Consider the following 15,085-nt stretch of genomic DNA (forward strand, 5'->3'; position numbering starts at 1 on the left):
ATAAGGTGTGTTATTATCATATGATAAGGTGCACCCTGTAAACAATAAAACAAGTTCCTGGTTGTCCCATGAGGCATTTCATTCTTGCCCTCTAAACCTGCCCCATTCCCCACTCTTTCCTTTTCCCTACATGTGCACACTCTTGAGATGTTATGCTTTAGTGCTGTTTTAATCTCTTGCATATGAGCTTCAAATTGCTTCTTTTGGACAAATAAAAGGAATAACCACAAAAATTGGTTCACTCCAGATCGTCAGATCTTTATGAAAAAAAAATACCAGGAGTTCAGCTTTATAATTTCAGTTTGAGAGTTTGTGTAATGTAACATTTGATGTTGGGAGAGTCTTTGTAAATGTTGGCGGCGGACACTCGATTCACTTAATTGTGTCGTGAGGGTAAGTCATGATTATCTTTATATTTTTGACCACCGGTTCTTTCACTCTAGGAAGATGAAGAGGGTGTTCCAGGACTACGCTTTGAGGCTGATGATAGTGCGGGAGAGGAAGGCAGCCATCTTATCATTCCCACGATTGCCTCGTGGTTTGATTACAACAGGCTAGTCATGCTTTTTTTTTCTTATTGTCAGCCAAACATAGTAAAATCTTCTGAAATTGCTTGTCTTCTCCCAACCCTCCCCCTCCCTATCCCCCCCCCAAAATTGAATTGACAGGGAAGTTGCCCCCCCCCCCCCAAGTTCAGTTCACGGTCTTCAGTTTTTAAGTTCAAGCACCACTGAACAGAAAAGCTGTAAATACCCCTGATAGTGTGGACCTGTTGCTGTGTTTGAGCCTGGGGAGTAACTGCTGAAATCTATGTGGCTGGGTTCTTCCCGACATCTTTGTTCTTTGTTCCTTTCACATTTCTCTTTATTCATTCTGATTCTTGCCTTTTCTTTTCTTTTTTCTCCGTTGCTCTTTATTTCTCTTTCGTTATCTATCTGTCGAGGGAGAAGTGAATTATTGCAGAAATGTTTCTGCAAGACTCACTTGGCTGTGCCTGGACGGGTTTGAGTTTAGTGGAGTAGCGGCTGAAACCCGAATCCTCTCGAGGTTCCTCCTGATGACTCCACCTTTGCACTTTACTTATTCTGGTTCCTTCTGATGAATCCAATGCAGTATTCCGTCTTCCATTTGATTATAAAGACAATGCCAAGAATAACAGCAGCAGCAAGCTGAAACATCAATTACACAAGGTGGTGACTTCGTTTTGAGGACACTGGACTGGCATTACAGAGGTTGTGGTTAAAATCCAGCTTAAGACTGTAGTATTAGGAGTTTGTTTAAGACGGGAGTTGGTTTCAGGATAATTGCCACATCACAATTGGATTCAGTAAGAGCCAAGCTAGCTCATTAACAACTTCCAGGGTGGAATAATTTGCTACATTTGATGTCTGCTCACTGTCAGGGTCAGGTATGGGAGCATGTGCCAGAACAGCGCGTCGCTGCGTCCACTTTCCGCCGGTACTCCAGGGGCCTCCGTCTGGCCATCCCCCAGGCAGATGCCAGGCCCATCCCCATCTCCTTGAGATGATGGTCAACCTGCTGCAACCATGAGGCACGTGGTCGGCCCACTGGCCTCCTCCACTCATGAGACTCCCTCGCTGAGAGAATCTGGTGAGCAGGATCAGCGTCAGGAAAACGAGCCACATGTCCATACAGCCGCAGCTGACGCTCACGGACTATGCAGGTAACAAATCTCATCCGAGTCTCTCTCAGCAACCGCTCGTTGGACACAAAATCCGACCAGCGATAGCCAAGGATTCTCCGAAGAGACCTGGTACCAAAGGAATTAAGTCTCCGTCTCAGATCCTTGGTCAAAGTCCAAGTCTCGCACCCATAGAGCAAGACTGGAAGTACCAAGGACCTGAAGACTCGGACTTTCGTCCTCCCGCACAGGTACCGGCAGCGCCACACCCCATGATCCAGTGAATCCATGACTCCCCAGGCCCGACCCAGACGTCTTCATTGACCTCCGGCTCACAACCTGCGGAGACATGAATATCACTGCCAAGGTAAGTGAATCTATCCACGACCTCAACATCCTCACCACAAACAGACGCAGACAGGACAGCAGCATCCAAGATGTCACCGAAAGCCTGGATCTTTGTTTTGACCCAAGAAATCCGTAATCCCAACGGCTCCGACTCCTCATTCAGCACCTCGAGGGCCCCCAAGAGGATGTCTAAAGTCTCCGCAAAGATGACTGCATCATCTGCAAAATCAAGGTCCGAGATCTTGACATTTGCCAAACGATGCACCGCAACTTGATCTCTCCGACATCCTCCCAAAAATCCAGTCTGATACAAGTGCTGAAAAGTGTGGGGGCAAGTACACATCCCTGACGAACTCCAGTAACAACTGGAAATAAGTCAGAGGCGGTACCACCACACTTCACAGCACTCTCAGTACCAGAGTAGAGTTCAGACATCAGATCGATCAGTCTCGGTGGCACCCCACGAAGACCAAGAATCCTCCAGAGGACATCCCGATTCACTGAATCGAACGCTTTACAGAGATCAACATAGGCTGCAAGCAGCCCCTGCCGAAACTCTCGTCTGCGTTCAGTGAGGACACGAAGAGCAAGGATACGGTCAATCGTTGACCTCTTTGGTGTAAAGCCTGACTGCTCTGGACGCTGGTGCTCAAGCAGATGGTGGCGAACCCTATCAAGAATTATCCGAGCAAAGACCTTGCCCGGCACTGAGAGCAGCGTCACCCCTCGGTAGTTGTTGCAGTCTTGGCGATCACCCTTCCTTTCCAGAGAGGGACAACAAGGCCCCTCTTCCAGTCAGTTGGGATGATGCCTGTGTTCCAGGCAGAGCACAAAACTGCATGCAACGACGCGAGTGCAGCATTTCCACCAGCCTTGAGAAGTTCAGCATGGATGCCACAGATCCCTGGAGCTTTGCCCCGTTTCAACTGGTTCACCGCAGCCCGTGTTTCCACAAGCGATGGTGGACCACAGTTGATTCGAGGGTCAGCAACAGGGATTATAACACCCTTGACGTCCAACTCGACAGCTGGGGGATCAGCCTGGTACAACCGCTCAAAGTAACCGGCCCAGCGGGCCTTCACTTCAGACTCCTCTGTCAAGAGCCTACCACTCTCTGCTCGAACTGCAGTGCTCCGAGGGATGGGCTTGGATGAACGTAATGCGCGAATTCCCCTGTAAGCTGGACGAGAATCACCTGTCCACAGGTGATGCTCTACCCCCTCACAGATTCCTCGCACATAGGCCTCCTTGTCCACCCTCAGTGCACGTACAGTTTTACGCCTCAGCTCCCTGAACAGCTCAGCTCTGCCATTCAGCCTGGCCCTGCGACTCTGGTCAATGGTATCCAGTGTCCCTTGAGAGACAAAATTCTTCTTTGCCCTGCGGTGAACTCCAAGGCATCCACCGGCAACATCAAGGACGGTGGTCTTGAAGGTGCTCAACAACTCTTCAGGACCCCCCAAACACCCAGACCCCCCAAGTGTCCACTCAGCCTGTTCGCAAACTCCTCAGCTACTCTCTCATCCCTGAGCTTGGCAACATCCAGCCTAGGCTGGGATGGTACCATTCTCCAGGATTTAAGGTGCAGCTTTAGAGTTGCTACAACAAGCCTGTGGTCAGTATTGAGGAACTGAGCACTCCGGTAGACCCTGCAGTTCTGGATCATCCTCCAACGACCGTCAATGAGGACGTGGTCAATCTCCTTTGTCACACCGCCAGCGTTGGAATACCAAGTCCAGCGATGAGCTTGCGGGCGCTGAAACCATGAACCAGCCACCCTAAGTCCATGACTTCTTGCAAAGTCAAGGAACTTAGTGCTATTCTGGTTCATAGTTCCTGACCCATGGGGACCAACACACACCTCATAACCATCCCTATCAGTTCCAGTCGATGCATTGAAATCCCCCAAGACTAGAAGTGTATCTCGTCTGGGGCACTGATCAACCACAGACTCGAGTGTGGCGTAGAATGCATCCTTCACGGTAAGATCACTCGCCTCAGTCGGAGCATAAATAGAGACCAGGGAAATGACACCTAAGGAGTGACGAATCCTTAATCTCATAATACGCTCGTTGACCGGTGTTACCTCAATTATCATTGGGGTCAGCTTATTGGACACAGCTACAGCAACTCCTTGGGTATGGTAACCATCAGAGCGACCAGACCAATAGTAGGTGTAACCACCCACCATTATCTCGCCGCAATCCGGTCTCCGAACCTCAGAGAGAGCTGCAATCCCGATGTCCAAACGCTTGAGCTCAGATGATAACAGAGACAGGTGATCATCCTCTCTTAGGGATAGGACATTCCAGGCACCCACCCGAAGGGACCGCCTCAAGGTTAACCCAAGGAGACCGCCGTCTGGTGGACGACACCTCAGCACCACTCCGACACACTCTCCCGCAATCTGACCCAGGGATGTTACCCCGTGGTTTCCCTCCTATCAAAGATTGGGGGTCCCGAAGGCTTTGCCCCAATCCCGTCATCCGGTGAGCTGCCCTGCGAAGGTAAGCTGCACAGGAGGTACTCCCACGGAGTGGGTTTTCAGATTTTTTTGCGTTTTTTCGTTTTGCGGAATGAAGCGTTTTACGGTGGCTGGAGTGCAAATCCTGCCACCAACCTCCTAATAAGAAGTAACCCAACTGCAGGAGGACGTCCGCAGACACAGTTGGGCACTAGATATGGATGGCCGTTGGCTCACAAGGAGCTCCTCCGCCCTTTGACAGGTTTTGTTTTTAATCCTGCTGGGTGTCCATATCCAAACACCCTCCTCACCAGAAAACCTGGTGGGGGAGACGGTTTAGTCGCCGACAACCCGACCATGGAACAGGTTAGTACAGGTTTACATGGTACCTGTAGCAGGTCACAGATCGAACCTGACCTGACAACCACTGTAGCTCACTGTAGTTCACCATTATTCCCTTGTCTTGCTACAGGAAGTTGATATGAATGGCTGTGGGTCTCCCCCCCCCCTTCTGTATTTATAACATATAAAAAAACAGCATGGGTGAACTTGTTTGGCTTATTACAATATGTCTTATAATCATCATGCACTGTCATTCTCTATACAGAGCGTCAGCTCTGCCGAAGCAGTTTCTTGGCCAGGGTTACAATTCTGGACAGGTTGCCACTCCGACACAGGAAGTCGGGGCAAGAATTTGGTCATAGTGTCGGCGATAGCTCGCCTACTCTTCACGAAAGACACCGTGGGATAATTAACGTCCACCAACCAATGCTGGCATAAAGGACACCAGGTTTAACGTCCATCTGAGTGATGGCACATACATTGATGCAACACCCTGCCTGAAAAATACCAGGATGACAGTTTATATCTAGGCCTATATGTGAATCCAAGGCTGGACAGATCAGATGTGAATGTGATGTGATATATGTAAATAGGTCCTGTTGTGATGGACGAAGACATGGCAAAGATTCGCAGTTCGATTGATCTCTGGAGATTTGCAGTCTATCTCGTCTCCAACTTAAAAGGAGAACTATCCATCCGTGTGTCCGTCACCTTGATTCTAAAGGGTTCCTGCTGTCGTAGAATAATGAGAATGGGACTGTTGGAAAGCTAATGATCGATTCACTTGGTTGGAAAGCTAATCAATTTCCTTCGAACAAAAATTAGTGTCTGTTTAATCATCAAAATGCTTGTTTTAAGAGCCTGCCTTTCTGGGAAGGGGGAGCAAGAAGCAGGACTTGGACCTTTAATGTACCGGTTCCATCAATGTGATCGCGGGAACCCTTCAGACTTAAGTGTGATGGACATGGAAGGAGCACACAAGATATTATTGTTGCGGTTCTGTGAAGCCGGTACTCCCCCGAGACAATGGTACACAAAATATAGCGGTCCAGAGACACTTATTTCATTAGTATTCATTTTAGATAGCCCCTCCCTTGTGTTTTGTGGGTTTATGGGACAGAATGTGTTGTGTGGGCTTTTAGGCAGGTCTTTATTCCCATTCTTTATTTACTTTACTTCGCATACACGACCCCTCCTTCACACACGTCTGTACGCAAGCAGCTCATTTGCAAATTCGTGCCCTTTCACATTCAAACCTCATGCCGTTGCCCAAAGGACGCTCACCTCAAGCCTTCACAGTTTCAAACCGCAACACTACAACCTTCATACGACCACCACAATGCCTTTATAAAAATTATCACACCATCGAACCCCAACTCAAGCTCGCCTACACTCACCATTGACTCCTCAACCACAATGCTATGACCAACTGCCATGTGACACCACTGCTCCTATCGCTCGACCACCATCATCACCGATGCCACCACCTCACTTTTGGGACCAATGGAACAAGGTAGTGGGCCCGTACCATTATAGATACTCAGGTCTGCACAGTCTGGTGTCGAGCTTGGAGCACAAGTGTGCCAAATTCTATTCAACGTCATGTGGATAGCCCGAGCGTTCCTCTCAATTATGGCCCTCATTGGGTGTCCGGCACGTGTTCGTGGCCGGAGAGCACCACCAAATACCCCAGTGCCATGTTAACCTCGGAGCTCCGTCACATGATAGAGTTTGGGGCGAGTGAGGGCAAATTCCGTCGCCAAGGCCTACCATGGGTGGAGATGGTGCCGGGGTAATGGTCCATATACCAATGAGGGTGCTGTAGAACACCCATTGCTCCACTTGTTTCATCCTCAAGTGTCCCCCCCTTTGCTGTGGGATTATAAAAGAGGGCTCTGTTCTCTGCCTCCCCCCCGCTTTCTCCTCTCTCGCATCTGGCCCACCCTGTCTTCTTGTTCCTGGGATCACGGAGTGGTGGAACGCAATGGAGTCCACCTGCAAGCTGTAGACATCAGATCAAGCACCGTCTTACTCATTAAACACTTACACGAACAGACCTCTTACACTCACCATTAAGTCTGTTCTCTTACATGTTCTTTGCTCTATGTCCCACCCCCTGACCCACGTCTTCACACCTTCCTCTCCGCATTGCACCTCTTCCGACCACACGCTTTTGACATCCTCTGTTTTCCTCCCCTCCTCCCTCTCCTAAGTGACTGGAAAGTGTGGGTCTGTCGGCTGCGCAGGTACAAAAGGGGTTGCAAACACCTCATACCTTGGCATATTTCTTCACAGGAAAAATAAAATCGGGAGTCATCGAGGCAGTGGTCTGTTGCCTTATACACTGCCTAGGTTCAATTTGTTTGGCTGTTTGAAAAAAATTATACTTTTCACTTAAGTTTGGATTAATTTGAAACGACTTTTACTTCATATTTTTTTTCTTTCCGAAGAGTGTTTTAGTGTTTTAGGGTCAGACAGGCAGCCTGATGTATATATGTGTGTGTGTGTATATATATATATATATATATATATATATATATATATATATATATATATATATATATATATATATATATATATATAGCCTGGTGTTGGCGTCGTGGTTAGGGTAGCGGCTTGGGATCCAAAAGGTCCTGAGTTCAAGCCCCGTTGGCTGCTTGAATTGATACACACGAGGAGGTTGACTCAGCCTGTCATCCTTCCGAGGTCGGCGAAGTGAGTACCAGTGTACTGGGCCCGGTGTATGCCCCGGTTAGAATAGGTGTACCATATCCCTGTGTCGTAAGAGATGACCAGGGTTGCTTTCAGGAAGGGCATCCGGCGTAAAACCTGTGCCAAATCATTATGCAGATCATAATGGATGATCCGCTGTGGCGACCCCTAACGGGAGCAGCTGAAAGAAGAAGAAGAAGAAGAAGAAGAAGATGTGTGTATGTGTATATATATGTATGTATATATATATATATATATATATATATATATATATATATATATATTGTATAGGCCTATGTATGTTACTTCTGGAATATTCTGTTTTATGGTGTGAGGTCTCTCGGGAGTTTTTGCCTTGTACAAACTATTCCATAGGAAATGATCCAAGTTGACATTTGTTAGGCTCAGGTGGTTCTATTGTGGAGACTATTGAGTGGGTCTCTCTGTGGACCAATTTATCAGCTTTCCAGCAGCTTCCATGAAGGCCAGCTAAGTTGTATGAGCTCCCATTATTATGCCCTTAACAAAGTTGCATATATCCTTCTGCTTACCCATAATCTGTCATCAATCACATCTCCCAATGTCATGCAACCCTTCCATTTTTTTCTCTAGGTTTGTGAAAAATGCCATCTGCTTGTTCACTGGTGGAAGCTCGTCAGTGTGTTGTTGAGATAATTGGCTGTTATTCCTTATTCAGTGAAAGGAAGTCTGTGTTGTACAAGAAAATTGTTTGCATCTTTTATGCATGTATGTGCATGGTGTCTCATCACAAAACATTGGATCAGGGTATGAATTGCATGTTTGTTGAGGTTGTTGGATGATGGGCTGCTGCTGTTGGTGGTGGTGGTGTTGAGAAAACATCAGAGATATCCCTCTTTCTATTGCAGTGTCCACAACATTGAGCGAAGAACTCTTCCTGAGTTTTTTCGACCCTTGGGGAACAAGTCGAAGACCCTTGAGATGTGAGGAAGGAGTGGGACTTTTGAGGCGAGATGATTATGTTTGGTTGTGGTGTACTCTGGTCCCAGTTGGTCTTTGAGATTATTTTTTTTTGTGTGTGTTCTTGTTTTTGATCAAAGGCAAACAAAGGTGGATGTTATTGACCGAACAAGGTCATTTTGGTTTGAGTAGTCCATGAAGTGTTGGCCAGTAAAACTCATTATCTAATCAATACTGTGTTGATGTTATATACAGTATGTATGTGTGTATATGTATATTAGGGCTGTCCTTGTTTTATTTTTTTCGAAAATTTCAAGGGGCTAACCCGAATTTAGGTTGATATTTATGAAAAAAAATATTTTAGGGGTTGCTACCGTCCATCGAAATTGAAAAAAAGAAATACATTTTATATTTTTCTTTTTTTTTAATCTTGTGCCAAAATGGCATTAACATGTAATGTATGATGTTTTCTGGTGCATTAGAATCTGAAATACTGCAGAAAAATATTGTTTAACTTGGCAAGCTTTTTCCAGTCCATCTCAGTGAAACTTGAAAAGTCTAAAAAAAATCAAGATTTTATGTATTTTTCGCATTTTTCGAACTCCGCAGTTTGCAGACAAAGTCTTTGAACAGTTCGGACAAGAGCTATAGTTTACTTGTTCAAAGTTGATTTCTTACAGTCCAGGAATCGTTTTCGGTGATCAGTTACCACTTGTAATAGGTACTGCTTTTGCTCCTTATCCAACGTAATAAGACTGTTGTACTCAGTCGTCAGGGCTTCACCATGCTCTGCACAGTCATTCACAACTTTCAGCTTGCTGATGATACTACGGCTCTTTACGAAACTATCTTCAGTTTCCCATTTATCTGGGTCTTTGTGCAGAAAGTCAGAGTTCAAATGCAATACATCAAAAAAACTTCTGCTTCTCGGAGATGCGAAATCTTCCAGTTTTCGGCGCATGATATCTTTCTGGTGAACAACAACTCTTTTCGGTGCTTCATCATCATCATCGTCTTGTTCTTTTAGAGTTTGAGATATTTTTCTTTTTGTCTCAATTGATACGTTTCGGTCAAATAGACATAATGGTATCAGTTCTACCAATAAATACCACAGCTGTCCCAGCAACTTTTTCACCGTTGCCTTAGATATATCAACACTCACTTCGGAATATTTATCCATTCGCTTTAACAATGTCAGGTCTGAATTCAGTACATATTCTGAAACGACAGAATAGTTATCATTAGTTCACGAAAGGCAATTTCGCTAAATGCCTGAATGGCTGGTTACCAGACCTGAAATTGACGGCACTCAGTCAGTCACTGACTGACAGCCCCAAACTGATGTGACTGACTGACACTGACCCCATTCAATGGAGTAATGAGCAGACAATACAACAGATCTAAACAATAAATATCTCGTATGTACAACAAGCCGTGTCAGTACGAGAACAAAAGACACAATTTAATGTTGAAAATGGAAAATTTTCCCATTTTTGAGCCACGTTTCGGGACATATGTAACACTTTTTTTGGGATCAATAACATTTTTTTTCGTGTTATTCACGTTCGAACCAACCAGTAAGCACGCAAAAATTTCATGAAAAATATCTCTGACATAAAAATTCACATTTTTTACAATTTTTGACAGCTGGTAGCAACCCCAAGACAATTTTTTTTCAGGTCCATATTTTATTTATGTATATATATATATATATGTATATATATATATATATATGCCTGGTGTTGGCGCAGCGGCTTGGGATCCAAAAGGTCCTGAGTTCAAACCCCGTTGGGCCACTGAATTAATACACCAGGGGGTTGACTCAGCCTGTCATCCTTCCGAGGTCGGCGAAGTGAGTACCAGTGTACTGGGCCGGTGTATACCCCGGTTAAAATAGGTGTACCATATCCTTGTGTCGTAAGAGGCGACCAGGGTTGCATCAGGAAGGGCATCCGGCGTAAAACATCTGCCAAATCAATATGCGGATCATGCGGATGATCCGCTGTGGCGACCCTTAACGGGAGCAGCCGAAAGAAGAAGAAAGAAGAAATATATATATATATATATATATATATATATATATATATATATATATATATATATATATATATATATATATATATATATATATTGTTACGGATTCGCGCCCGCCGGCGTGCGAACGGCCACGTAACTCGAATCGCGGCACGTCGCCCATCGGACGGACAATCCAGTCGTGACCCTCTCGGACTAACGCCGGGAACCAGTCACGGGTGGACCTTTCGGTCTCACCGCGATCGAGCCAATCGGCCCCCGCGTGGGATAGGGTTGCTCGCCAAATTCGACCTACCTAAGTACCCACACGGAGGGTAGACCGGGCGATCGCACCTCGCCGCAGGTCGACTTCGGACACGGGCCACTGAAGCGACCCGTTCCGTACTATCGGGATAACCGAGCGGTGTTATCGTCGGCCTCGACGGTTCGATTAATTATCGGGCGTATTCAGCCCACTACCAACCCTTTACGTGAAGCAAGATGAGGATTCAATGAGAGAAATGACGAAGCGAAGCGGGAAAAACAGTTCAACACAAAGCACATTTATTCGCGATGAACAGAAAGCACACATATACAATTCCACCAAAAGCACATAGAAAAGGAGAAGAAACACAATGCAATTTTACACAAAAAGCAAATGCGACAATGCAGAGCTAATACCGACTACCGAGCACACGGCAACACTTATACAATTCTACTTCACAGACAGCGCCGACAACACACATTCCCAAAACAAAAGAAAAGAGAACCACCCTCAAGGATGAGGCGGGCCTGAGGCCGAGACCGGGTCGGGCCTACCCGTCTGATGATGAGGCGCGAAGCGGCGATGGTGCCCCAACTCCGCGGGCCTCGCGGACAGTCTGGTAGGGGGTGGGAAGGGGGCCCCCTTGGTCGCACTATCTCAGCGCGGGGGGAAACAGGAGGGGGTTGCTGATGCTCAGGGAAAGGAGGATTTTTACTCCGTCTCGGGTCCCGCGACGAGCGTCTCCACCTCGACCAGGTCGCGCCGTCGGCCTCCCTGGTGTGCAGCTCCCGGCACCGACGCGAGCACCCCCTCGTCTGCCCTCGCCGCCGCCGCCTCTCCACAGCTCCGTCCTCTTCGCTCCGACTCCAACTCCGAACTCTTTCTCCTGCGAACTCCTTCCAACGCACACACAACTCCAACGCACACGACGACGACGACTTGATTTCTTAACTGACTCGACTGACGAACGCGGCCGCTTATATAAGCCCCGTGGCTTCGCCTTTGACCCCCTGCCTTCGACCTTTCACCTCGCTCCCCATTGGCCCGAGAAAAAGTGGGCGTGAATGCATTTTGATCCATGAATTTGCATATAGCGACCGCCCTCCAACGCCCTGGAGGCGGGGCCAAATCACCCCTCGCTCACCGATTGGACGGAACAAAAGTGGGCGTGTGTCGTTTTTGATCCGTTTTTGGAGCGGAAAGTCCGTGGTTTTGTACACGCTGTTCGGCGCGCGCCCTGCACGAGTCCAATACCGGTACCCACAAGCGGCGCAAGAACGGTGGCGATGCGACGGTTGCGAGGGTTGACGGTCAAGGTCGTGGCTGTTGTGGTGAAGCGGCGCCGCGGTGGGTGGTTGATGTTGTGATGACTGTTGAGACGCGGTTGGCGGTGGTAATCATGGCGGTTGGTCCAAAATAAAGATAGTAAAAGAAAAACGGCTATCCTGAAGAGTCGCAGCACGCATAAATGACGTATTCCCACTAGACAACGGGTTTGGGCCTAACTACACATATACTTACCGAGATATCTCACCTAAGGGACCTGAATGGTGGTTTGCGAATTTGGTAACCACAACAATATATATATATTTTCTCATAAATATCAACCTAAATTCGGGTTAGCCCCTTTAAATTTCTGAAATAAATATAATAAGGACAGACCTAATGTATATGTATGTATGTATGTATGTGTATATATATATATATATATATATATATATGTATATATGTATATATGTATATATGTATATATATATATATATATATATATATATATATGTATATATATGTATATGTATATATATATATATATGTATATATGAGGTGTGTTCAAAAAGTATCCAACCTTAATTTTTCGTGCGAAACAAATGAAGCTAGGGAGGCGTGGTTTGGTGCACGTATGTAGGCGATCCTTATCCGTATGCGTGAATATTTTCCTGCCTGCAGAAGCTGTCAATCGCCGACAGACCGCTGATGAGTGAGGAAGTGTAAGTGAGCGCCGTCGGATTTTCGTTTTTGACAAAATGACAGATCACTGTGGTCTCATCGCCAGTGATCACTGTGTTGAAGAAGTTGGGATCGCTGTTCACAGTCTCCAGCATGTCCTGTGCGATCTCCAAACGGAGTTGCTTCTGCTCGATCGTTAGCAGCTTTAGCACGAACTTCGCTGAGATTCTCCTTAAGCCCAAATCCTCAGTCACAATGGAATGAATGGATCCAATGCTGACGCCTGCCTCGTCTGCAAGTTCTCTGATCGTGATTCGACGATCCTGCATCAGCAGGGTCCTCACTTGGTCAATGACGATCTCATTTCGGGATGTTGAGGGCCTACCAGAACGTGCTTCACTTTCCACTGATGTGCGACCATCTTTGAAGCGGTTGCACCACTCTTTTATCTGTGTGGTGCCCATTGCTTCGTTCCCGAAGGCCTGTTGAATCTTGCGGATCGTTTCCACTTGGGAATCGCCAAGCTTTACACAAAATTTGATACAGTAGCATTGTTCAAGTTTTTCCGTCATTTTGTCAAAAACGAAAATCCTACAGTGCTCACTTGCACTTCCTCACTCATCAGCGGTCTGTCGGCGACTGATACCTTCTGCAGGCGGGAAAATATTCACGCATACAGATTAGGATCGCCTACATAGTGCACCAAACCACGCCTCCTGAGCTTCATTTGTTTACACACGAAAAATTAAGGTTGGATACTTTTCGAACACACCTCATGTATATGTGTATGTATATGTATATGTATATGTGTATGTATATGTATATGTATATGTATATGTATATGTATATGTATATGTATATGTATATGTATATATATATATATATATATATATATATATATATATATATATATATATATATATATATATATAATCAACAATCACACCTGGCTGTAATGGTGAGCATCGCCGCGGATTATGTCTCGCATGGTAAAATGGCAGGCATAATCCACAAAGAACAACCATCTGTCTGCCACCCAGACGATTGTTCCCGCTAATGCAAACCAAATCAACCAGAAGGCACGTGGTGTGATTGGTGGGTAAATTGAAATATGTGGAGCATGACAAGCATTCCCCCGATGTTCAATGGACATACAGTCCTTCATCAAAGCGTCACCTCCAATCCAGAGGTCTTGGCCTGGCGACTCTGTCAAGGAGACAAAGATTACATGGTCAACATCAGCTAAACATCAAACAGAGCTGCCCATCTGGATTTCTCCCGGCACTGAGCTCTGTACCCAGAGATGAGTTTCTGGAGCTTGACTTTCACCAAACCATGTCATCACTGCACAGGAAAATCGCTCGGAGGTTGTTGTTCAAAGGACGTGATTCCTTTTCATCGCCGGTCTTGAAATGCAAAAACGCAGGAAAAGGTCACAAAGGGCAATCACATACTGGGAGAAATTATCCTTCAACCCAACGTAATTAACACAGTACCGCCCTCTCTGCGGTGACACGTATCAACTTAAGCTGACAGCTTCCATACTTGATTTACATTGAAATGTCTCTTGCTCATCCATGGACCTTGCTACTCTAATACAATCCAACCTTTACCATGAAGTTCCTCCATCTACCACACAAACATAACATGTATATGTGTGTGTATATATATATATATATATATATATATATATATATATATATATATATATATATATATATATATGTAAAACACACATACACACACACTACATGGCAAAAAGTATGTGGACACCTGCTTGTCCAACATCTCATTCCAAAATCATGGGCATTAATTTGGAGTTGGTCCCCCCCTTTGCTGCTACAACAGTCTCCACTGTTCTGGGAAGGCTTTCCACTAGATGTTGGAACATTGTTACAGAGATTTGCTTCCATTCAGCCACAAGAACATAAGTGAGGTCAGGCACTGATGTTGGGCGATTAGGTCAGGCTCACAGTCAGTGTTCCAATTCATCCCAAAGGTGTTCGATGGGGTTGAGGTCAGGGCTCTGTGTTGGCCAGGCAAGTTCTTCCACACTGACCTCGACAAACCATTTCTGTATGGGACATTGTCATGCTGAAACAGGAAAGGGCCTTCCCCAAACTATTGCCACCAAGTTGGAAGCACAGAATCTTCTAGAATGTCATTGTATGCTGTAGCATTAATATTTCCCTTCACTGGAACGAAGAGGCCTAGCCCAAACCATGAAAAACAGCCTCAGACCATTATTCCTCCTCCATCAAACATTACAGTTGGCATTATGCTTTCGGGCAGGTAGCGTTCTCCTGGCATCCGCAAAACCCAGATTCATCCGTTGGATTGCCAGATGGTGAAGTGTGATTCATCACTCCAGAGTACGCGTTTCCATTGCTCAAGAGTCCAATGGCGGTGAGCA

At 46.0% G+C, this 15,085-nt stretch overlaps 1 protein-coding gene across 5 annotated transcripts in view; it reads left to right on the forward strand.

Annotated features, from left to right (window-relative positions):
• LOC147014255 (SWI/SNF complex subunit SMARCC2-like) overlaps positions 1-15,085 on the forward strand; it is a 134,321-nt gene that overhangs the window by 82,143 nt on the left and 37,093 nt on the right. For all 5 annotated transcript variants that reach the window (XR_015050697.1, XM_085852064.1, XM_085852061.1 and 2 more), the window contains exons 14-15: positions 444-553; positions 8,396-8,470. Coding sequence is in view for 4 of the 5 variants with exons in the window: in XM_085852064.1 (XP_085708190.1) it covers positions 444-553; positions 8,396-8,470 (185 nt within the window). In the remaining variant the exon portion in view is untranslated. The remainder of the gene's footprint in view (positions 1-443; positions 554-8,395; positions 8,471-15,085) is intronic.

This window comes from Eptatretus burgeri, chromosome 13, assembly GCF_056783735.1.
Source record: "Eptatretus burgeri isolate ZD-2024b chromosome 13, Ebu_testis_v1, whole genome shotgun sequence".
Classification (NCBI taxonomy): Eukaryota; Metazoa; Chordata; class Myxini; order Myxiniformes; family Myxinidae; genus Eptatretus; species Eptatretus burgeri.